The sequence below is a fragment of the Amblyraja radiata genome, chromosome 27, assembly GCF_010909765.2.
Source record: "Amblyraja radiata isolate CabotCenter1 chromosome 27, sAmbRad1.1.pri, whole genome shotgun sequence".
NCBI classification, from domain to species: Eukaryota; Metazoa; Chordata; class Chondrichthyes; order Rajiformes; family Rajidae; genus Amblyraja; species Amblyraja radiata.
In genome coordinates, this window is record NC_045982.1 from 15,011,108 (window position 1) to 15,034,895 (window position 23,788).

A 23,788-nucleotide genomic window follows, 5' to 3' on the forward strand; every position below is an offset into this window, starting at 1 on the left:
ATGCTGGAATAACTCAGCGGGACAGGCAGCATCTCTGGCGAGAAGGGTCACGTCACCCATTCCTTCTCTCCAGAGATGATCTTCAATCATTACCACTATCTGGTCAACATCTTCACGTTGAAATATTAACACTGTTTCTCTTCCCACAGATGCTGCCTGACCAATTGACCTGTTTCCAGCATTTTATGTTTTATATCAGGTTTCCAGCATCTGCAAGATTTTTAAAGTATATATAATTTCTGTAATTGAAAAGCAGATTATTTTTTTTTTCAATTCTGCTCGTCATTCTTAAGTTTTCAAGTGCGATGAAATAATGTCTGAAGGGGCTCGACCCGAAGCGTCACCAATTTCTTCTCTCCAGAGATGATGCCTGTCCCGCTGAGTTACTCCAACATTTCGTGTCTATCTTCGGTTTAAACCAGCACCTGCAGTTCTTCCCTGCAAATAATGTCGCTCCTTCGGCTTAAACCCTGGAGACTCCGGGACAGTTCTGCAGAGGTGGTTTCTGCGCTCCGATCCCACGGCAGAGCTAATCAGGGCTGGTGCTGTCCGTTGTTAGGAAGGTGAAGCATGAACGGTGAGCGGAGGCTTCCTGTGTAGGCTTGAAATGACGGTGCTGCCGCTGCTGAGCTTGTTGCGTGATGCATTTCCGCTCGCTGAAAGGATCAAGGCTGCGATGCGATTTCAGCGGAGAGCAAGCAAGAGGAGCGCACCTTTCTGGATGGCAGGTCAGTCATTGTACCCAGCAGCAGACGTTACACTGTGTAAACATTGCTGGGTATTTGAGAGATTAGGCGACGGGGGTTTCATGTGTCCGTGGGCGGGTACGGTTCTGTCTACGGAGGAAACAGTGCGGAATTGAAGCGAAGCCCGTGTCTGAATTCGGATGTCACAGACGGAAAGTATTTGAAACATGTGCGGATTTTATTAGCGAGACATGGAACCGGAATCGGGGATTTCGTTTAAATCCCTTTCCGTTTTTGGTTTCAAAAGAGATTTCGGCGTTAAAGATAATGAAATACATCCCCCCACTTCTCCACAGGGCGAGACAGTGAAGCAGTCTTGTGGTTTTTTTTACATATAGATGGGGAGCTGTGTCATTGAAATGTATCGCAGTCACCGGGGAACTCGCAGAGGAACTGGGCGCTGGGGCAGAGAAACGGCAGGGAAGGAGAGGTAGCTGGAGACAAGGGGGGTGAGAGGGAGAGGGGGAATTAATAGTGGAGAGTGGTTGTGTGTCGAGGGCGAGGTGTAAGGATTATAAGTACCAAAGGAAGGGCACTGGAGAGGAGATTTAAAAAAACCCAATTAGGCTCTGACAAGGCCAACCAACATTTATTGCCAATCCCTAGATACCCTTGAGATGGTGGCTCTTTTGAACCATTGCAGTCTTTCTAGTGCAGATACTCCCACAGTGAGTTCCAGGATTTACACTTCATGACTATAAAGGACCAGTGATATATTTCCAGTCCAGGTGAGGCAGCTGTTGGTGGAGTTCACAACCTTGTTTTCTTTGCCCATCTTTGTCCTACAGCTCATGGGTTCTGGAGGTTATGGTGGTAATCATGGATTTGGGAAGTGATCCCAGAGTAGCCTGGATGAGTTGAGCAGTGCATTTGCACATGGTACACATTGCAACCACTATGTGCAGGTGGTGGAGGCAATGAATACTTTACGATGGAGGAGGAGGAGGTGCCATCAGACAGGCTACTTTGTCCTGGATTGTGTTGAGCTTCATGAGAATTGTTGGCACTGCAACTCGGATAACTAAGTAGAGTATTCCTGATGGAAGGTGGAACAGCATTGGAGTGTCAGGAGCAGAGTCATTTGCCATAGGATAGCCAGCTGTATTGGTGCTGCAATATTCCGTGATTTGTTGGTGGGGAACTCTGCAATGTAATGAATGCCAATGGAATGTCAAGGGTAGATTAGATTATCATCATTGGAGATGATCATTGACTAACGCACCTGGCCATGAATGTTACTTGTTATGATTGTTGTCTCGATCTTACTGAGTATTTGCAAGTGGAAATGAATTTGCACGATCATCAACAAACGATCCTACATCTGACATGATAGAAGGAGCATTATTGATGAACTAGGTGGGAATGGTCAGTGCTAAATCCCTGCCCTGAGGAGTCCAGCTGTATTCTACAGGCTGGGATCATTGACCTCCCCTACAGTTATCTTCATTTTTGCTTCTAGCCATTGGAATGTTTTCCCTTTGTCCATTAGTCTTACCAGAATGGCTTTCAGGCTTCCTCGTAGAATGATAGGAGGCCATTTGACCCACTGAGTCCATTCTCGATGCCTCAACAGCCATATATCAATCTCACCTCACCTCTGGATGTGAGATCTTTGGATGATGTTTGGACCCAGGCTATGGATGGGGAGATTTAGAAATGAGATTCCTGCCAAATGCAACTGGGCATCAGTGAGTAGTTTATTGGTGAATTACAACACTGTCAATAACAGCATCCCTCACTTTGATAATGGTTGATCTGGAAGGAATGATCCAGATTGATTTGTCCTGCCTTTTGTTGTTGAGGTGTACCTGGGCAATTTTCAACATTGGCAGGTGGATACCAGTGATATATTGGCATAGATTGGCAAGAGGCATTACTTGTTTGTGGCACTTCTGTGTTACAGCAATTTCTTTCGGAAATGTTAATTTTCATCTACCCCACCAAATATGAAAAGTGTCCCATGCCTCTTGGTGACATCAGCAACTTAGATATACAAATCTCTGTTTATCCAAATAACACTTTTTTTAAAAAAGTGAATATTTCTACCTCCAGTGTAGATCCTTTTTTTTTTAACAAAACTACACATGCTGCAAATATGGATACATAAACAGTTATCATTCCTACCATCTTGTCAATGTCCTGTCCAAGTCACTGGGTTGCACTTTCATTTTTTCCATTATGTCTCTTTAATAGAACATTGAAAGTCTTTATGTAATATTTGGAAACTGTCCTTATGTACCATTTGCTTGTTACTTCCTCCAAACACTAGATATAACTAGTCCTTTACAGATCCATGCTGACTCTCTCATCTATGAAGGGTGAATGGGATAGTGAGAAGAAAGCAATTGCTAAATGAGAAGGAAGGAAGGCGATGGTACCATTGCAAAAGTGAGGTATGGCGGTGGTTTATTGTGGTAACACCAGATGCAGAATGTACGATAAATCTAATTGTGGCTGCAAAAGATATTACTAAAGAAGATTGGATGGGATGGTTCTTTGGAGATTGAAATACTCTGGCGGCCTATAATTGAACAATTGTACAACATCATTATTTGTGAAGCTTGGAGACTTACTTTTAATCAGTTTATATGTAGAAAACATGCACATCCAGTCGAGCACTATTGCAGTAAACTACAACAATAACTGTTCTTGTGAAGTTGTGGCACAAAACCGATCACAGATTATTCAATCAAAGAGGGATTCCTCAAGTCCCACTGATAATGAAGGTCTTTACATTGCTGGTTCAAGTGATTTAACTCTGATTCATCCTCATTCTGTGATTCAGAAGCATAGATTGTGATTTTGGGGAACTTTAATCCTTCTCTCCCCATTCCATGATATCATCATTTTAATAGCCAATACTTGTTCTTTCAAGAAGTAGTCATAGCATGTGAGAAGGAAGTCCCAATACGATGCCAAGAGTGGAAGGTCCTCCATACTATCCCCACCAAACCCCTCTTAAATATGCAGGTGTAATGAGATACAATGAAAAGTGTAACATTTGTAGAAAAATAGAGTAGTCTTTGAGCAACAAATGCAAATACTTTGAACACAACTGTCGCTGGAACATAATTGGCGCTGTCCAATGTTTCAGCATTTTCCGTTAATGCTAAATATCTTTTTTTAACATTCTTCAGGATCTGGGCTTTGTTGGCAAAACTATATTACCATTGAGAAGGTTGCATATTTCCTTCTTGAACCATTGCAATCTTCCTGATGTAAATGCTCCAATAATACAAAACGGAGTAACATACTGAAGTAACTCAGCAGGTCAGGCAGCATCTGTGGAGGAAATAGATAGGCAGCGTTTTGGGTTGGGGCTCTTCTTCAGACTGATGGAACTTACATGGAGCACCTTGTGTTTTGCTCAAGATTCAAGATCTGTAAATCCTGTGGTTCCTCCATTGCTCTTTGAGTAAGGAGTTTTAGGATTTAGAACCAGCAATGATTTCTAAATCTGAACATTAGGTTACTTGAAGGAGAATCTGCAGGTGGTGGCATCCCTATGCACCTGAAATGCCTGTTATTTACAGTGATGGAGGGTGTGGTTTAGGAATCACATTTGGCCTGCCTTCTTTGGGGACAGAGGTGAATATTGGAATAATACAGTTCTTCTACAGAAACTGCATGTAGTGAAGTCATATCTTCTTTTCTTGAATTATGTTGGTTCTGTGCACCAGGATTTTCCCACAGGCAGCATTGGTTCTGATCATCACTTGGCCACAACCAAGGGTTTTCACAAACACATTTTCCTCCTCCTCCTCTTGTCTGTGGGTGTCAGCTGTCCTGTTGTACCTTGACCAGTTGTACATTGTTCATGGATGAACCTTCACAGTAAATCAAGACAAAGCCCAGTTCTATCTTTATGTGTACATGTACTTCCCTACAGAGCTTGCTCCATGCCTGGCAAATCCATCACCAGACTTTCTGCTATCTGCTAAATCTTCCCAATTAAAGACTCGGAGATGAATGTTCTATACATCTATCACAGCACATTTCTAATGCAACAATATTAGACTATAACTGGCAAAGAATGCAGGGTTTGTGATATAAATTTCCAGAGTCCCTGGGTGATAACTGGAAATATCCTTGCAGTCAGAGAAAAATGTTGCCAGTTATTTAGTGCTGTGTGAGCTGTTTCAAAGGACAATATTTTTTATTGAGTTTCACTAACAAATACCTGGTAAATTGGCAACTGAGTTCTTCACAGCTGAAGATCTGCTCTCCAGCTGTGAGGTAGTAGCAGCAGCTTTATTATTTGATGACTAATGAGTTGTTTATTCCCCTCTGGACCTACAGTTTCAGTTTTAACTCAGTTGGTTGCACTGTTTCCTTTGAGTCAGTAGGTTATGGTTCGTCCCACTCCCTTAGCATAAATATTACCAACGGCAGCCAAGAAGGAACACTAATGCCTCTACTTCCTCAGGTGACTGACAACATTTGACATGTCTCCAAAGACTAACAAACTTCTACAGATGCAATATATATGAAGCATACAGACATGTTGCATCCCAGCTTTGTTTGGGAACAACTCTGCCCAAGACCCCCAAGAAAATGCAGAGAGTTGTAGATATAGCCCAGTCCATCACTCAGACTAGACTTCCCACCATTGACTCCATCTACACTTCACACTGACCCAGGAAAGTGGCCAACATAATCAAAGACCTTTCAGATCCCAGTCATTCTTCCTTTTCCCTGCTCCCATTAGGCAGAAGATATCGAACCTTGAAAGCACGCACCACAAAGCTTGGGAACGGCTTCTTCCCCTCTGTTATCAGGTCCTTCCTCAAGCTAGACTTCCACAAGCTCAACCTCATTGCCAGCATTGGACGTTGTCTCTGAAACTATTGCGCTATAATGCTGTGAACTATATTATGCCCTCTGCATCATTCTCTTCGCACTACCTATTGCGCTTGAGTTTGGTTAGATTTGTATTTGTGTGTAGTATTATCCGATTTGATTGGATAACATGCAAAAAAAAAGCTTTTCACTGTACCTCGGTACATGTGACAAGAATACACTTAAACCAGAAACCTAGGATGTAGTTTGATGCAATGTGTGAGAGGTTCTGCCTTGTTGGAAGTGCTACATATCGAATGGGACATTTATTCCAGGGCCTGTCAGTTCCCTCGGAAAGAGGTAAAGTTCCATGGGCACTTTTATACAAAGGAGATGTCAAGTTTCCTGGCCAATTTATTAAAACAGATTATTTGATTAGATTGCTCTTTATTGACCCTGCTCTATGCAACTTGGATACAATGTCTTCATTTTCAAAAAGTATTTCACTGGCTGTGAAGCTGTAGAAAAATGAGAGTGTTTGCTTCCTTTTCTGATACCAGTAAGCTGAGCTCCGACACCAGTAATCTATTAATCCCCTTTGAGACAAGGTTGCCTCATGTTAAATTTTCATCAGGTTTTTTGTAGCTGACATTTGTAGTATGCCAGTGCTATTTCTCCATCTATTGGATCTGACTTCATATCTTTGATACCCTTTGGTTGAGACTTGCACACATTCTCAATTTGCAAGCGTTTCTATCAAGCTACTTTACAAATCAAAGAAAATAATTTAATGGTGAAGAATGGCAAATAGTTGAAAGAGCTGAGGCAAATGAGTTTAATGTTTTTGGCTCAGAGTGAGTTCTGTATTAACTTGTATCTGGTTGGCATTTGCCTGTGATTCTTCACCTAGGTCCTTTGGAAGTATTTTGCCCAGTGCTCTTGTCATTGAAAACAAATCTCCTTTAAAGCAAGAAGTAAGAAACAAGGAACTGCAGATGCTGGTTTACAAAATAAGACACAAAGTGATGGAGTAACTCAACTGGTCAGCCAGCATCTCTGTAGAACATGGATAGGTGATGATTTGGGTTGGGACCCTTCTTCAGATGGGGTTTCAGGTTGGTACCCATCTGATTCTGAAGAAGGTTCCAACCCAAAATGTCACCTATCCATGTTCTCCAGTGATGCTGCCTGATCCGCTGAGTAACTTTGTGTTGTTCTCCTATAAACCAATGTTGCTACACGTGTGCAATGTGTTAATGCACCAGTGAATTATGCCACAAGGATTTTGCGCTGATATTTTCACCAACCAAGTTGGTGGTCAATGCATTCCCATGGGGAAAGAGAGAAAATTCACAGGTTAGTTACTGCACCCATCTGCCACTTATTGTCTGGTTGCTTCTTATACAAGATTGGGAGCAACAAAAGTTTTCCACTGTACCTCGATACAGGTGACAATAAACTAAACTGAGAACTGAGAGATCTGAGTGTAATTACTCACTCATCCTTTAACATTGCAAATGATGAATGACTCAAAAATATTCAGATAGGAGGGAATAAAAAAACATTTCAAGTAAGAAGCAATAAAATGAAATATTGGGGCTGTAAGAAAGTGTAACTGATTTAATGAAATAGATGAATAAAAACGGGATATATTTATTTTCCAATTTTAATATTTGGGTTATTTTTTGCCATAGATTAGATCATTAGATACAATCGAACATATATTGGGCATATCTGCCTTTAAGCTCATTAATATCTTCTAACAATTTATATCTTAATGCACTCATAAGAAGTTCCACTACGCCATTCCTGGATTTGATATTTAGCATCAAGTCACTGAAATCACTAACCCATGTATAATTTTAACAATCAAATAAATTATGGGTGGGTAATGAAAGAATCATGGGTATAAATCTTGTAAAATAGTATAAGAATTACTTGCATTATAAGAAATATTTAATTGAGCTTGAAGATACAAGGCATTCTTAACGTTTAGTTTAGTTTACTGTTGTAACGAGTACCGAGGTGCAGTGACAAGCTTTTATGTTGTGTGCTATCCAGTCAGCATAAAGACTATACGTGACTTGCAATCAAGCCATCTACAGTCTACAGATACACTGAATGATTGATGTTACTGGAATTAGATAAAGATTCTGATGGGCATCACTATAAGGTGTTGTGCAGGGAAACATGCTGAAAAATAACATGGTACATTAGCCTCTTCCCATTGTGTGCCGAGCTTCTATAGCCATGCACACTGCAAGTAAGCTACTGATATGAAAGAAAGTTGTTACGGTTTTTAGGCTTTTATTATCTGCAGACAATTTACTGAGCTATTAGTCACCATTGTACCTTTTTGTTTTCCGCGTTGCAATTATTTTAATGATAAACCTTTGAGATGATGCTACATCAGTCACTTAATTTGAGTTCCCCACTTTTCATTCCTCGGAACATTTCACACCAGTTTGTCGTGGCATTGATGCCACAAGATAAAAAATGGAAATGTGATTAATTAATGGCAGATAAATATGTTTTGCACCAGTTGTTTTTCAATGTTGTGATGGTTTTTTTTTTCTCGTCCTGCAAGGGTAGTGCACTTAATTTCAAAAAAGTAAGTGACACAATTAATTCTGTAGGCATATCTGAAAAGTCCCGAGGGCATTCTTTCCCATTGTGGATTAATATTTACGAGATATTTTGAAAGCAGTTTGGGCCATGACTTTGAGGAGTGCTTCCACCTGAACATTAGCAAGGGGAAAAGAATGAACATTTTAACTTCATACGTTTTTGCCAAAGGTGGTGCATGAGAAACTCTTTAACATATTTAACAGGGAGTGGAGCAGGAGGGAGAACATGTCAGGTGAAAGGAGTTTCTTGGCATAGACCGTTGATGCAATGAGCATATGTTATATTGCGGGTTATGGAGGTTGGCAGGGATGCAGAGGTCATGGCAAGTACACCATTCATAGCACAAACTACCTCGGGCACTGAAATGTGGCAAGAGAAACAGCTGCCTTGACAACCTGAACTTCATGATAACATCAACCCTGTAATGCTACTTTACGATATTGTTCTCCTAACTGTTGCTCATTCTTCTACTGTGAAATTTCTTCTGGATTTTCAGGTTCTCTCAGCCACAAGAATAGAGGCCACATTGTACACATGATGTTGGCATACAAGCTGCTTCTTGCGAATATTTATGGACCTTTCCCCAGGGTCAAAAGGCTTATGTCACACCTTTTTTCATGGAAGTCTTTGCAAGGCCCTGCAGTGAAATCAGCTTTACATGATGCTGCCTACTGGGGATATTTCTGGAACTGCCAATGCACTCGCTAATTCTAAAAGTCTAGGAAGAATGTACATTAATTTATTTATAAGAATTATGATGTGAATGCTGTTAGAAATTTAGAAAAATAGGTGCAAGAGTAGGCCATTTGGCCCTTCGAGCCAGCACCGCCATTCAATATGATCATGGCTGATCATCTAAAATCAGTACCCCATTCCTGCTTTTTCACCATATCCCTTGATTCCTTTAGCCCTAAGAGCTAAATCTAACTCTCTTGAAAACATCCAGTGAATTGGCCTCCACTGCCTTCTGTGGAAGAGAACTGCACAGGTTCTCGACTCTCTGGGTGAAGAAGATTTTCCTCATCTCAATCCTAAATGGCCTACCCCTTAAACTGTGACCCCTGGTTCTGGACTCCTCCAACATCAGGAACATCTTTCCCCTATCTAGCCTGTCCAATCCTCTTTATATTTTATTCGTTTCTATAAGATATCCTCTCATCCTTCTAAATTCCAGTGAATACAAGCTCAGTCGACCCATTCTTTCATCATTTGTGAGTCCCGCCATCCCTGGATTAACCTGGTGAACCTACGTTCCACTCCCTCAATAGCAATAATGTCCTTCCTCAAATCAGGAGATCAAAATTGCACACAATACTCCAGGTGCGTTCTCACCAGGGCCCTGTGCAACTGCAGTAGGACCTCCTTGCTCCTAAACTCAAATCCTGATTAGGATGTGATTAACATGATGCATTGTAAAATTCAGCATAGCAAAAGGGTCTCGATCCGAAACGTCACCTATTCCTTCTCTCCAGAGATGCTGCCTGTCCCGCATAGTTACTCCAGCATTTTGTATCTATCTTTGATTTAAACCAGCATCTGCAGTTCTTTCCTACACATACAGTGCCCTCCATAATGTTTGGGACAAAGGCCCATCATTTATTTATTTGCCTCTGTACTCCACAATTTGAGATTTGTAATAGTAAAAATCACATGTGGTTAAAGTGCACATTGTCAGATTTTAATAAAGGCCATTTTTATACATTTTGGTTTCACCGTGTAGAATTTACAGCAGTGTTTATACATAGTCCCCCCCATTTCAGGGCACCATAATGTGTGGGACACAGCAATGTCATGTAAATGAAAGTAGTCATGTTTTGTATTTTGTTACATATCCTTTGCATGCAATAACTGCTTGAAGTCTGTGATTCATGGGCATCACCAGTTGCTGGGTGTCTTCTTTGCTGATGCTCTGCCAGGACTGTATTACAGCCATCTTTAGCTTATGCTTGTTTTGGGGGCTAAATAAAGGTCTATCTATCTATCTATCTATCTATCTATCTATCTATCTATCTATCTATCTATCTATCTATCTATCTATCTATCTATCTATCTATCTATCTATCTATCTATCTATCTATCTATCTATCTATCTATCTATCTATCTATCTATCTATCTATCTATCTATCTATCTATCTATCTATCTATCTATCTATCTATCTATCTATCTATCTAATCCCCTTGTTCTCTTCAGCATATAAAAGTCATGCTCAATTGGGTTCAGATCGGGTGATTGAATTGGCCATCTTTCAGCTTTGAAAAACTCCTTTGTTGCTGTAGCAGTATGTTTGGGATAATTGTCTTGCTGTAGAATGAACTGTCGGCCAATGAGTTTTGAGGCATTTGTTTGAACTTGAGCAGACAGGATGTGACTATACACTTCAGAATTCATTATGCTACTACCATCATCAGTTGTATCATCAATGACGATAAGTGAGCCAGTAACTTCAGCAGCAATACATGCCCAGGCCATAACTCCCCTGCCACTGTATTTCACAGATGAGGTGGTATGCTTTGGATCTTGGGTAGTTCCTTCTCTTCTCCATACTTTGCTCTTGCCATCACTCTGATATAAGTTAATCTTTCTCTCATCTGTCCACAAGACCTTTTTCCAGAACTGTGGTTGCTCTGTTAAGTATTAGCAAACTGTAACCCGACCATCCTATTTTTGCGGCTAACCAGTGGTTTGCATCTTGCAGTGTAGCCTCTATATTTCTATTCCTGAAGCCTTCTGCAGACAGTGGTCATTGACAAATCCACACCTGAATCCTGAAGAGTGTTTCTGATCTGTCGGACAGGTGTTTGGGGATTTTTCTTCATTATACAGAGAATTCTTCTGTCTTCAGCTGTGGAGGTCTTCCTTGGCCTGCCAGTCCCTTTGCGATTAGTAAGCTCTTCAGTGCTCTCTTTCTTCTTAATAATGTTCCAAACAGTTGATTCTGGTTAAGGATTGGCTGATGTCTCTTAACAGTTTTATTCTCAGTCTCATAATGGCTTCTTTGACTATTATTGGCACAACTTTGATCCTCATGTTGATAAACAGCAATAAAAGTTTCCAAAGGTGATGGAAAGACTGGAGGAAAGACCAGGTGCTGAGAGCTCTCTTTTTACCTGCATTAAGGAGGCAATTATTATGTACCTGATTACAAATACCTGTGAAGCCATGTGTCCCAAATATTATGGGGCCCTCAAATGGGGGGGGACTATGTATAAACACTGCTGTAATTTCTACATGGTGAAACCAAAATGTATAACAATGGACTTTATTAAAATCTGATAATGTGCATTTTAACCACATGTGATTTTTTTTTTCTATTACAAATCTCAAATTGTAGAGTACAGAGGCAAATAAATAAATGATGGGTCTTGGTCCCAAACATTATGGAGGGCACTGTAGTAACTCGCAATTCACGAGTAGCAACTGCACTAAGGGAGGTAGTACTGAGGGAGGGTTAAACAGACTCCTAATGGGCCTGTCCCACTTAGGCAATTTTTCAGGCAACTGGCGACAACTGTCAAGTCGTATCAGGTCGCTGAAAAACCGGCGACTGGAATGTCGACTGTCAGAGTGGAACACACACACTCACACACACACTCTCACTCTCACTCTCACTCTCACTCTCACACACACACACACACACACACACACACACACACACACACACACACACACACACACACACACACACACACACTCACACACACACTCTCACTCTCACTCTCACACACACACACACACACACACACACCCACACACACTCACACTCACACACACACACACTCTCACACACACTCTCTCACACACACTCTCTCACACACTCACACTCACACACACACACACACACACTCTCACTCTCACTCTCACACACACACACACACACACACACTCACACTCACACACACACACACACTCTCACTCTCACACACACACACACACACACACACACACACACACACACACACACACTCTCACTCTCACACACGCACTCACACTCACACTCACACTCACACACACACTCACACTCACACACACACTCACACACACTCTTAAGAAGCCAGAGATACGCGGTTGTGAAGCTCGGCGGACATTAACATTACCGGTCGGTTATCCTTGGTTCTGAAAACTACTCTTTACATTTTTTTTTCCCCAATGGGCCAATGAAATTCACCGGTCAGCACCGGCGACAACCTACGACCTCCTGCCAACCCGCTACCACTGCACCTACGTCACGAGAATTCTCACTACCCTCCATGGCGCCAAAATTCTGGTCGCCGCTAATTTTTCAACAAAGCGGCGACCAGAATGAAGCCGCGACTAGTTAAGAGAATGCGGGAACTACTCACCATCATGCCGGTGACACCCCGGCAACCTCCGACGAACATATGGGGACCTCATAGTATCCTGTAGTCGCCTAAAAAGTCTCGCAAGTCGGAGAGGCCCATAATAAATCAGCATTTTGGATTAACTGGGGCCTATCGACTCAGGTTGTGCTGGTTAATGTAGTTTTGCTGTAATTACCACTATCATTTCAATAATTTTAAATATCATTCTGTGAGTTATTAATAAAACTTGAAGATAAATTTAAAAAATGATGGTAATCTTGAAAATGTTTGCTACATTTTTAGTTTTCTGGGATTGCTCCTGGCTACCTGAAACTTGGCAGTGTTTCAATAAATAGGTCATTATATTTATGTAAAGAATTGTACCACAAGCATAATAAAATGCAAAATAAAACCTTTTAAAACTAGTGATTAAAATTTTAGTTTCAAAACTTAGCCATACATAAAAAGAATCATCATCTATTGAAAATGTCAATGATATAATCATCTTTGAATGATGGTATCATTTGAAAGGATCTGAGTCTGCGAGAGGTTTTTACTAATGACCAGAAATTTAACTGGAACAGTTAAGTGAGTAGTGTGGGTGGTTGAGCAGACGAGGAGCTGGAACTTCTGTGGTGAGTGAGTCCGGCCCTACTCCCCAAACTATGCTAGCTTTTTCAATGCAAATAAGGATTGCAATGAAATACTGCCCAGATGCCTCGCTGAATGCAGTACTAATGTTCAAAAATATCATTATCACCCAGATTAATGCAACCCACTCACCCACTCACCCATTCACCTCAACAAACACTAATTTCCCTGGTAGCACATGAATGCTGTGTGTACCATCTCCTGAATGTACTGCAGCAACTTGCTAAAGTTTCTAGTCAAATCGTGACACTGGTGGAGCAGCTGCGTCACAGTGCAAGAGACCCGTGTCGATCCTGACCTTGGTTGCTGTCTGTGTGGAGTTTGCACGTTCTCCATGTGACTGTGTGGGTTTCCTCCAGGTGCTCCGGTTCCTCCCATATCCTAAAGACGTGCGGGTTTGTTGGTTAATTGGCCTCTGGTCATATTCCTCCAGCCAGAATAAAACTCTTCCACCACAACCCTCTGTCTTCTATGAGTAAGACAGTTCTAAATCCAAGCGACCAAGTCACCATGGATCCTATGCATCTTATGCCCCTGTCCCACTTAGGAAACCTGAACGAAACCTCTGGAGACTTTGCGCCACACCCAAGGTTTCCGTGCAGTTCCCGGAGGTTGCAGGTGGTTCCCGGAGGTTGCAGGTGGTTGCCGGAGGTTGCAGGTAGTGGAAGCAGGTAGGGAGACTGACCAAAAACCTCCGGGAACCGCACGGATACCTTGTGTGGGGCGCAAAGTCTCCAGAGGTTTCCTAAGTGGGACAGGGGCATTAATCTTCTAGATCAGCCTACCATGAGGAATCTTATCAAAAGTCTCTCTAAAATCCATGGAGACAACATCCAATGACCTATCCTCATCAACCTCCGAAAATCAATCACCTTTATAAGACATGACCTGCCACGGACAAAGCTATTTGTTTAAGAATGAACTGCAGATATTGTCTGTCCATAATTAGCCCATTCTCTTCCAAATGGGAGTATATCCCATCCCGAAGATTCCCCTCCAACAGTTTCCCTACCGCTGACATGAGCTTTACCAGCCAACTGTCCCCTGGATTCTCTCTACTTACCTTCTTAAACAAAAGAACAACATTGGCTACTGACCAGTGCTCCAGGATCTCACCTGTGGCTAGAGAAGATACATAGATCTTCCTCAAGGGCCCTGCAATCCCCTCCACTGGACCTCAATTACCTAGATCCCACCAGGCACTGGGTATTTATCCACCAAGATGCTCTTCAAAAGAACCATCACCTCTCCGTCTGAGTCAATGAATAAGAGTGAGATAGAACACCTGGTTGACTCGTGCCACAGCAACAACCTCTTGCTCAATGTTAACAAGATCAAGGAACTAATTGGCAAAAAATATACACAATAAATACAGCCCTTGACAGCAACACTGAATTAATTAAAAGTGATTGTAGTATTTGATTTATAGGCTTAGACAATTTCTATAAACATCATGCAGCTTTATTTTGGTTTAATCCTTAGTTTATTTGGCATTGCCCAGCACAGGCACGCTGGATTTTATAAGTAGACAGACAAATCTTTTACTAATGGACTCCAAGTAAAATGAATGCTGTGATCGAGGCATGTCAGGTTGTTGCAAAGAACCCTGTGCAATGCTTCACTCAATGAAACTTATTTATTTTTATTATACTTTCCTGGGTTGTTAGAAGTAGAAAATATATCAACGAATGATATGTGAATTGTAGAACATAGGATAGGCTTGAGTGATAGAGTTCATGACTTCAGGCAATCATATGGACATCGTGCGAGGAGGTGATGCTCTGTGCTTCTGCCGGAAAATTCCTGGATATTTCATGATGCCCAAAATAATTAGATTCTTTTTCACATTTGGAAGACGAATAGTGTTGGAATACAGTTGTCAAGTTTATTCTCATATGCAAAATTATGGTGCAGACCAAGTATATTGAAAAGCTTACTTGCTTGCAGCAGCATTAAGGGCCTGTTCCACTTAAGTGATTTTTTTCGACATGTCGCGGGGTCATGCCTGTATGGTTGTGATTAGTCGCCCAAAGAGTCATACCTTTTTCTGGTCGCCGCTGGATTTTCAACACGTTGAAAATTTTCGGAGACCTGCCGCGACTATGACGGGTGCCGGCAAGTCGCCAAAAAAATTACGTAAATGGGACAGGCCCTTTACCCACATAGACTTGGACAGAACATTACATTGTACGTAACCAATAGATAAATTATGCAGGAGTGTGAAAAGAAAAAGAAAGCGTAAAACAAAATGTTAGTGCAAACCACAATTGAAAACAAAACCATGATAGTGCAAGAGGTGGTCTGTGTTTTGTTGCAGAGGTAGGATTAGCGTTGAGCAATATGTAATAAAAAGGAACTGTAGATGCTGGTTTATACCAAAAATAGACACAAAATGCTGCAGTAACTCAGTGGGTCAGGCAGAAATCTCCAGAGGTGCTCAATCTCTACGCAACTCTTTGGTTCACTTCGCCTTTCCCACCCAATCCGCACCCTCCCCAGGCACTTTCCCCTGCAAGGATGAGTCTAATCATGGACGAGTCTCACCCCGTTCATTCCCTCTTCTCCCCTCGCCCATGAGGCAAAAGGTACAGAAGTGTGAAAACGCAGATTCAGGGTCAGTTTCTTCCCAGCTGTTATTAGGCAACTGAACCATCCTATCACCAACTAGAGAGAGGTCCTGACTTTTCATCGACCTTATTGGACTATCTTTAATTGGACTTCACTGGAATTTATCTTGCACTAAACATATTCCTTTTATCCTGTATCTGCACCATGGACGGCTTGATTGTAATCATGCAAAATCTATTTGCTGACTGAATAGCATACACCAAAAAAAGACCCGACACAAAACATCTTCTGTCCATCCCCTCCACAGATGTTGCCTGACCCTCTCTGTCCCTCCAATACTTTGCTTTTTGCATATTTCTGAGGCAGGAATTGATTAGTGCCAAAACCAACCTCTCCTACCACTTCATTACAGTGGATGTGGGTGCTGCCAGAAGTATCAGCAAGGCAGGCCACCAGCTCAGGTACCGGTACACTAGATGCCCTTTTGAAACAGGTGGGAACCTCAGGTGGCAGAAGTGAAACGTAGACGCCAGTTGGTCTGACAGTACAGCACTCGCTCGAGTACGGAGTCTTGGCCAGATACGTAGCCTGGATTGATCGTCTTGAAGAATGCCCTGATGCTTCCCTCACCGACCGAGATCACATCAGCATTTTACCAAAACCTTTCCTTGTGTAATTACCATGATATGGGGTTTCATTTGTAGACAGCTAAAGTCATTATTTAACACCCCACATCATTTTGGTTCAAGATAGCACTCAACTATGATTGATGCTAGGAGACTGCAAGGTGACTTGGATAGGCTGGGTGAGTGGGCAAATGTTTGGCAGATGCAGTATAATGTGGATAAATGTGAGGTTATCCATTTTGGTGGCAAAAACAGGAAAGCAGACTATTATCTAAATGGTGGCCGACTAGGAAAAGGGGAGATGCAGCGAGACCTGGGTGTCATGGTACACCAGTCATTGAAAGTAGGCATGCAGGTGCAGCAGGCAGTGAAGAAAGCGAATGGTATGTTAGCTTTCATAGCAAAAGGATTTGAGTATAGGAGCAGGGAGGTTCTACTGCAGTTGTACAGGGTCTTGGTGAGACCACACCTGGAGTATTGCGTACAGTTTTGGTCTCCTAATCTGAGGAAGGACATTATTGCCATAGAGGGAGTGCAGAGAAGGTTCACCAGACTGATTCCAGGGATGTCAGGACTGTCTTATGAAGAAAGACTGGATAGACTTGGTTTATACTCTCTAGAATTTAGGAGATTGAGAGGGGATCTTATAGAAACTTATAAAATTCTTAAGGGGTTGGACAGGCTAGATGCAGGAAGATTGCTCCCGATGTTGGGGAAGTCCAGGACAAGGGGTCACAGCTTAAGGATAAGGGGGAAATCCTTTAAAACCGAGATGAGAAGAACTTTTTTCACACAGAGAGTGGTGAATCTCTGGAACTCTCTGCCACAGAGGGTAGTCGAGGCCAGTTAATTGGCTATATTTAAGAGGGAGTTAGATGTGGCCCTTGTGGCTAAGGTGATCAGAGGGTATGGAGAGAAGGGAGGTACGGGATACTGAGTTGGATGATCAGCCATGATCATATTGAATGGCGGTGCAGGCTCGAAGGGCCGAATGGCCTACTCCTCCACCTAATTTCTATGTTTCTATGTTTCTAAGATAATCATGTGAAATGCACCATAACATGATCATATTGCCTCTCCCTTCTTTGTTATTCTTAAAGCCAGCATTTATCGTTTTAATGGCTCTTTAGTTGATGTTCATTCAATTGCAGCGCATCTTGTGGTGAAGATGTTCGAGAGTCTGGGCTCCAGGATTTTGATACATTGCTGATGAAGCAACTTTATAGAAGCTAAACTAGTATTGAAAGGAAAGAAACAGCTATGATTTATGTTGTGCCTTTCAAAGGTTGTTAGGCAGTGTTTTAAAGCCAGTGACATACTTTGAAAGCATGGTTCCCATTTCTAATTACGGGTAAGGCAGCAGCCAATTTCCGTATAACATGGTCTCATGAACAGCACCAAGGTAATTGTCCAGAAAATTTGTGTTCCTGAGGTTGCTGAGATTAAATGTCAGCAATTAAATGTCAACACATCAAGCAAATCCCTCTGCATTCTTCAGCCTTTGCATACTTTATTCATCTGAAAACATAGACAGGAACATAGTAAAATGTTACAATCTTACTTCATTCCTGATTTACATAGGAATGATCCACATAAATAATTGAGATCTAGGCAAATCTTTCAGGTATAAAATCTGGACCCTACTGATACCTTTTCCTTAAAATTGGTGTTTTACAGTTGACTATAGACTCATACTTTCAGATTAAGAGTTTTCAAGTGGAATATGTGAACATTGGACCCTATGGAACTCAGAATATCGATGATGACGTATTCAAGCTATCAAGTTCTTTTATGTAAAATCATTTATTTTGAAGTAGCCAAGCAAACAAGACACTGTCAGTCATCATATAAAGAGTTGGTTACCAGTTCATCATTGTAATATGTAACTCGTTTTAATTAAACATTTTGATTATTTTAGTTTTTAACTGTAGAAAGCTGACATCAAAACATGTTCTCATCTCAGATACCACACGTTTTTTTAAAAAGGAAAGCTGAAAAGGTTTAGAGGACAGAAGGCGTGTTCACGATGGAATGGAAGTCCCAGATTTTGGGGGAAAGAAACAGCGCCGTACATTGGCGCAGCGGTAGAGTTGCTCCTTTACAATGCCAGAGACCTGGGTTCGATCCTGACTACGGCTGCTGTTTGTACGGAGTTTGCACGTTCTCCCCGTGACTGCGTGGGTTTTCCCGGGTGCTCCGCTTTCCTCCCACACTCCAAAGACATACAGGTTTGTAGGTTAATTGGATTTGGTAAGTTGTAAAATTGTCCTTGTTGTGTAGGATAGTGTTAGTGTACAGGGTACTCATTGTTTAGTGCAGACTCAGTGGGCCGAAGGGCCTGTTTCCATGCTGTTTCTCTAAAGTTTAATGTCTAAAGTAAAATACAACTATCTGGGGGATAGACCCCTGGTCAAAGAAATAGGCATCAGAACAAGTAGAAACCACTGCCAGCAGCATGTTATGTATGCTCTTTTCTAAGGTAAGGAATAGGCAGAGATCTTTACTGAGGGCTGATTGTCTGGGGCAAGAGAGTAGAAAACCAGAAGGAATAAAGAATACTCCTGTCCTTGCAGTAGTTGATGTTGTAAGGACAGGGGTTTGGAGGAAGTTTAATGGAGAGAGAAATCTGTAGCCACAATGATATCCAAGAATTGAAGATTGTGATCCTGGTTACCTGAAAGGTGTAGAACAAAATTCTATTAGAGCAAAGGATGTTGCTGCTGTGGATCTGAAAAGTTTTGAGATAATGATACTACAGCTTGAAGAGATGTAAAGAGTAGATGTATGTTGGCATGCAGCATTAAGCACAGATAATAGGATGTGGCATGAACAATGATTTGAAGATGCCAAATATCAAGGAGGTATTTGCAATTGTTGGTGAATCCATGACATGTTCTGCTGTAGGGACATTTGGCCTATTAAATCTATGCTGGCCCTCAGAATAATCCCACCTCAGAGCTATTTCCCTCCAGCCCTATTCTCGTTCCTGCCTTCAGGAGTAACTTGCAGTAGCCAATTAACCTACTGAGGAACATGCCTTTGGAAGAGGGAGGAAGCTGAAACACCCAAAATAAACCCATATGGTCACAGGGAGAATGTGCAAACTCCACACAGGCAGCAATGGAGGTCAGGATCGAAGAAGTTTTGCTGGAGCTGTGAGGCAGCAACATGACCAGCTGCTTCATGGTGCTATGAGCAAAGTGAAGGGTGTAATTTAAGTTGCAATGTATATGGAATAACTAGGAGTTAGATAGAGTTGCAGAGGAAGAGCTTTGTGGTGACAAAGTGACTTTGTTAGATGATTGATCAAGGAAACATAAATTAATGGTTAAACTTGTTTTCTTTACTATCACTACAGATGTGCTTCATATTTCTTCTGACAAGCCTCAAAAGTCTGAATCTCTCCCTTCTATTCAGGTAACTGGTAACAAATGAAATCTGATCACAGTTGAACTATAATTGTCATTGAATTGGTACTATTTGATTATACAAATCACAATTTTTCCTAGTCTTGTTGTTTGTCGATCTACATTCATTCAACATAGTGAACATCATGTTGTCCAAATTTCCTGATCTCGTGTAGTTTGACCCTTTGCTCATTGAATACCACCTTATACAGAATATTTATGTTTCCCCTGCTCTTGGTCAATGTGCTTTGATGTGAATCAGCCAGTCTAGGTATGTGGCTAAAGAAATGGCATCAAAGAAAGAAGTTCTCAAAACCAACAGTGCTCACACCAAACCCAAATATGTCTTGGATGGATCTCCACAGTGAATCTTTCTACACCCCACGCAGCACTCCTTTGATCCCTTTACCGACCTCTGACACATTTTTAGTTACTGTTCCGAAAACTTCACATTTCCAATTTTATGCTTAAATTGCTTTATTGTGCATTATCTTGTCAATGATTCAGTGTGAAAGGATTATCATAGTAAGGCACATTGGCATACTCTTTAACATCACAAATAAAACAACTAAATACCCTTTCCTCCTGTGGTCCTTTCTAAATTACATATAGTGTCTTAGAACTGGAGTTTATTTTGGATTGGAACAATGTGGTTAAAATTTAAAAAAAAACATAATTCTATGTTGTCTAATTGGAGATCGAGAACACCAAGTACTGATCAAACTGACAACATGATTCTTCTAACATCATGATTTCTGTCATTACAATGGTTACTATCCTCAAAAGATACTTAATTGTATATAGGCAGCTTTAGGATGAAGTAAGATCACCATAAAAGACAGATTTTCATGTGTGCCTTTTTACGATCATCCATCATTGACTTTTTTTAGGAGCGTGCCATGTTATAAAATATGAACACAGCTTGAAGTAGATTTGTTCTTTAATGATATGATTCTCCATATGTGTTGTAATATAATATTTTTCAGCTTTTTGAAGTAGATCAGTATGTTTGCTATTGAGGCACTGGGAACCCCAGAGGTGTCTTCAAACTCTCAACTTTGCAATGGAGCACATGATCGACAAATCAGGAGTGAAACCATTTGTACGTCCGAGGTCATGCAGGACAAGAATTCTAACTTTGTGGTGGAGATATACAACACGAATGAGAACTTCAGTCTCCTTCAGCCCGCTGGGACCACGTCCAGTGGTAGCCCCAAACTAAAAAGCGAACCCAACTTGCAAGTGAAGAAAGAGAAATGCAATTCCAACATGGTGGTAGGATCTTTGAGTTTGGAATCGGGGGGAACCAGGCCAATTTCTGCTGAGCGTGTCCGAATTCCACCAGAGGGAGCTGAAGTAGACCACGCCAGCAAACTTCCCAAGGTTAGGGATTGTGAAGAGTTTGTTGTCTCACCTTCAGATGACAATGGCTATTCCAGCAGCTGCCTGAGTATTGAAAGCCCAGACAGTGTGGAGGGAAACGTTTGGGAGACGTCGGAAACTGTCAAGCGAGATAAACTCGATCCTTGGCTACCAACGGCAGAAGCTGAGGCTGAAAGTATTCCAGGGACTCCGCCTGCTGCAGATTGCTTGCTGCCGTCAATATTTGAGGCAGTCCAGAGTCTTCAAGAGAAACAAAGGTTCAAAGAGCAAGAGAAGGAGAAGCACCAAACGCAAGTGGTCATGTACCGACGCCTCGCCTTGCTGAGATGGATCCGCAGCCTCCAGCACAAAGTCGTGGACCACCAAAACCGGCTGCAGGAGAGTTATGACACCATCTTAAGCAACCGCAAAGAGCTGCTCAAGTTCATCAAACAGGGAGTCATCTAGCAGGAAGACAACTAATGCATTCAAAACCATTTTTTGGAGTCTTGCGAGCATGAGAATATGTCTTCACAATTGTAGGTATACAGAAAAGCAATCAAATTTAAGGAGATTCAGTTATTCATCTTGGAAGATGGAAAATATAAGCAACATTAATATATTTATTTGTTTAATGGAATGGGAAGATTATTTTTTCAATGTTCTTGCTGCTTCTTGAATTGACAATCCCTCTGCTTTTAAGGTTGGCTTCTAGAATGCAGTGGGAATTAAATTGTTAAACAAAGGAGATTAATTTGGGAGACAGCAGCGAAAGAATTAGTTTTGTTATTTGCTGCACTCAGTGATATTATTGACTAAGGCCATCACATAATCTCTACTGAGATTTGTGGTTAATTGTAAAAAAGAAAATTAATCTCGCTTCCCTGTACTATCCAGAAAGGCCACCTCCAATCAAAGATGTTATGCTTGGATCTTGTGCTGTTACCTTTTCAGTTGCTAACTTGCAGTACTATATTTTTCAATTCACAATTCTTTATTGGTAAACCAACTCCATGTGCTGCTGTTCTTATAAATGTAACCTTTTTAAAATAACTTCCATGTTGATTAGTAATCAAATTAGGGTGACGGACAATTGATGCAGAAATGCTGCTTCAGGACAGTTTCCCTTCACCTAAGTTGAAGTTGCTAGTTGATTTAAAAAGACAAGGTGCATGCAAGGAGCCAAGGATTTTTCTTGGTGTCTTATCTCTGCTGTTGGAGATCCTGATATTACTACAACTTTTATTTGCTTTTGTTATCAAGAATTTTGGGTTAGATGTAACTTATGCTTCTTGTACTTTTTGTTATGCCTCAAATATCCCTGCATTAGACTCTGTACATTATTTAAGCTGTATTTGTTTGACTTTATTTTAATATAAAGATTGAATTTGGAGAAATGTGCTAAAACATGAAAGATTATTTTATTCATATTACCTGTTTAATGTGTGGCAAATCAGAGTCCTATTTGTTATGAAACTAATGGACCAATGGTGTTAAGTTTATTTGCAATCACTAATTATATTAGAGGTTGGATCCAGAAAAAAATGCATTACCTGCAACAGATTCACAGCTGTTAACAAAATGTAACGATGATATTAAAAGTTAGCATGTTGAATAACTATTGTATCCATTGGCTCATGGGGATCATTTATATATAGATGAGGTTTATAAGATGCAATCTTAAGTCTGAACTTGCATAGGCCACATAGGCAGCAAAGTATTGTGAGCCGAACAATATATGGACCCTTTACAAAGAAAGCCTGTGTTCTTAAACTACTGCATTGAAAGACCAATTGAATGGATTTTGCATGTCTGAAATTTGAGGAAACCCTCCCATGGATTGAGCTGAATGGCATGAAAGGAAATGGACCATAATGATTTTTATTTCTTGTTAGATTAAGACATTTTGATGTTCATGTAGGCATGATTACTTGAATGTAAAAATAGCTGCTATCATATCTAATGTTAAGCAAGTGGACAGAAAATGCAGTTATCTCATTTGTGCTATGGTTTTGTTTGGGACTCCGAATATTGTTAAAAAGTGCAGTTGCATACTTTTTTATTTCCTGAATAATGACTACCATCACCATAATGTGTGTGATCAATAGGAGTTTCTGATGTGCAATTATCAATATAATAAACTGTCTATTTATATAACCATATCTGTGCTGCCCATGTTTATGTTAAAAAAATATAATGCTGAACTCCATCAAATGTGATGTTTTGGGCAATGTTTGTTTCAGTAATACAAACCAGTTATTTATTAACGGTCCTATTTAAATTAGATCCTTTGAAACTCTGAACTAACTCAGTACATGTAAGTGAGATGTGGTGCCAGCAAGGTCCAATTGTCAATTTCTTTTTGGTAAACACTAGACAAGATCTTATATCCACATTAACATGAGAAACTCGAAGCGATTATAATGCAAGTAAGCCTGTGCTGTGTTGAAGAGAAAGAAAGTATATTAAAAATACTTACAAAGAAAATTGCATGTTTAAAAAATAAAGAACCTCACAAGTGTTGTAAAAATGTTGCATGTGATCACCAAAGGGGAAAGAAGTGAGATTAAAGAAAATTAAATTAATTACAAATTATATTAAGTATTCTCCATCTCTTCTATATCTCCATTCTTGCCATCAGCTTCTACACTTTACCCTTTGGAGTGGGACATGATAATAAATTGCCCAGTTTTTAATCCA

The 23,788-nt window shown here is 40.8% G+C and overlaps 1 protein-coding gene across 4 annotated transcripts; it reads left to right on the forward strand.

Annotated features, from left to right (window-relative positions):
* The first annotated feature begins 367 nt into the window (after nt 1–367).
* On the forward strand, nt 368–23,250 carry c27h1orf216 (chromosome 27 C1orf216 homolog). 4 transcript variants are annotated; one of them, XM_033045210.1, is made up of 4 exons: nt 670–728; nt 3,016–3,139; nt 19,678–19,736; nt 20,713–23,250. In XM_033045210.1, the coding sequence occupies exon 4, from the start codon at nt 20,732–20,734 to the stop codon at nt 21,554–21,556; it is 825 nt and encodes a 274-aa protein (XP_032901101.1). In that variant the 5' UTR covers nt 670–728; nt 3,016–3,139; nt 19,678–19,736; nt 20,713–20,731; the 3' UTR covers nt 21,557–23,250. The 4 variants fall into 4 exon arrangements, with proteins under 4 accessions (XP_032901099.1, XP_032901100.1, XP_032901101.1 ...); XM_033045208.1 differs by lacking the exon at nt 3,016–3,139 and having other exon boundaries at nt 368–728; nt 20,726–23,250; XM_033045209.1 differs by lacking the exon at nt 3,016–3,139 and having other exon boundaries at nt 668–728.
* The last annotated feature ends 538 nt before the right edge of the window (nt 23,251–23,788 follow it).

Coding starts and splice junctions, on each gene's coding strand:
- c27h1orf216 (XM_033045208.1), top strand. CDS start 608: ATGACGGTGCTGCCGCTGCTGAGCTTGTTGCGTGATGCATTTCCGCTC. Junction 729..19,677: donor CGCACCTTTCTGGATGGCAG/GTCAGTCATTGT, acceptor CTATCACTACAG/ATGTGCTTCATATTTCTTCT. Junction 19,737..20,725: donor AATCTCTCCCTTCTATTCAG/GTAACTGGTAAC, acceptor TTTTTGAAGTAG/ATCAGTATGTTTGCTATTGA.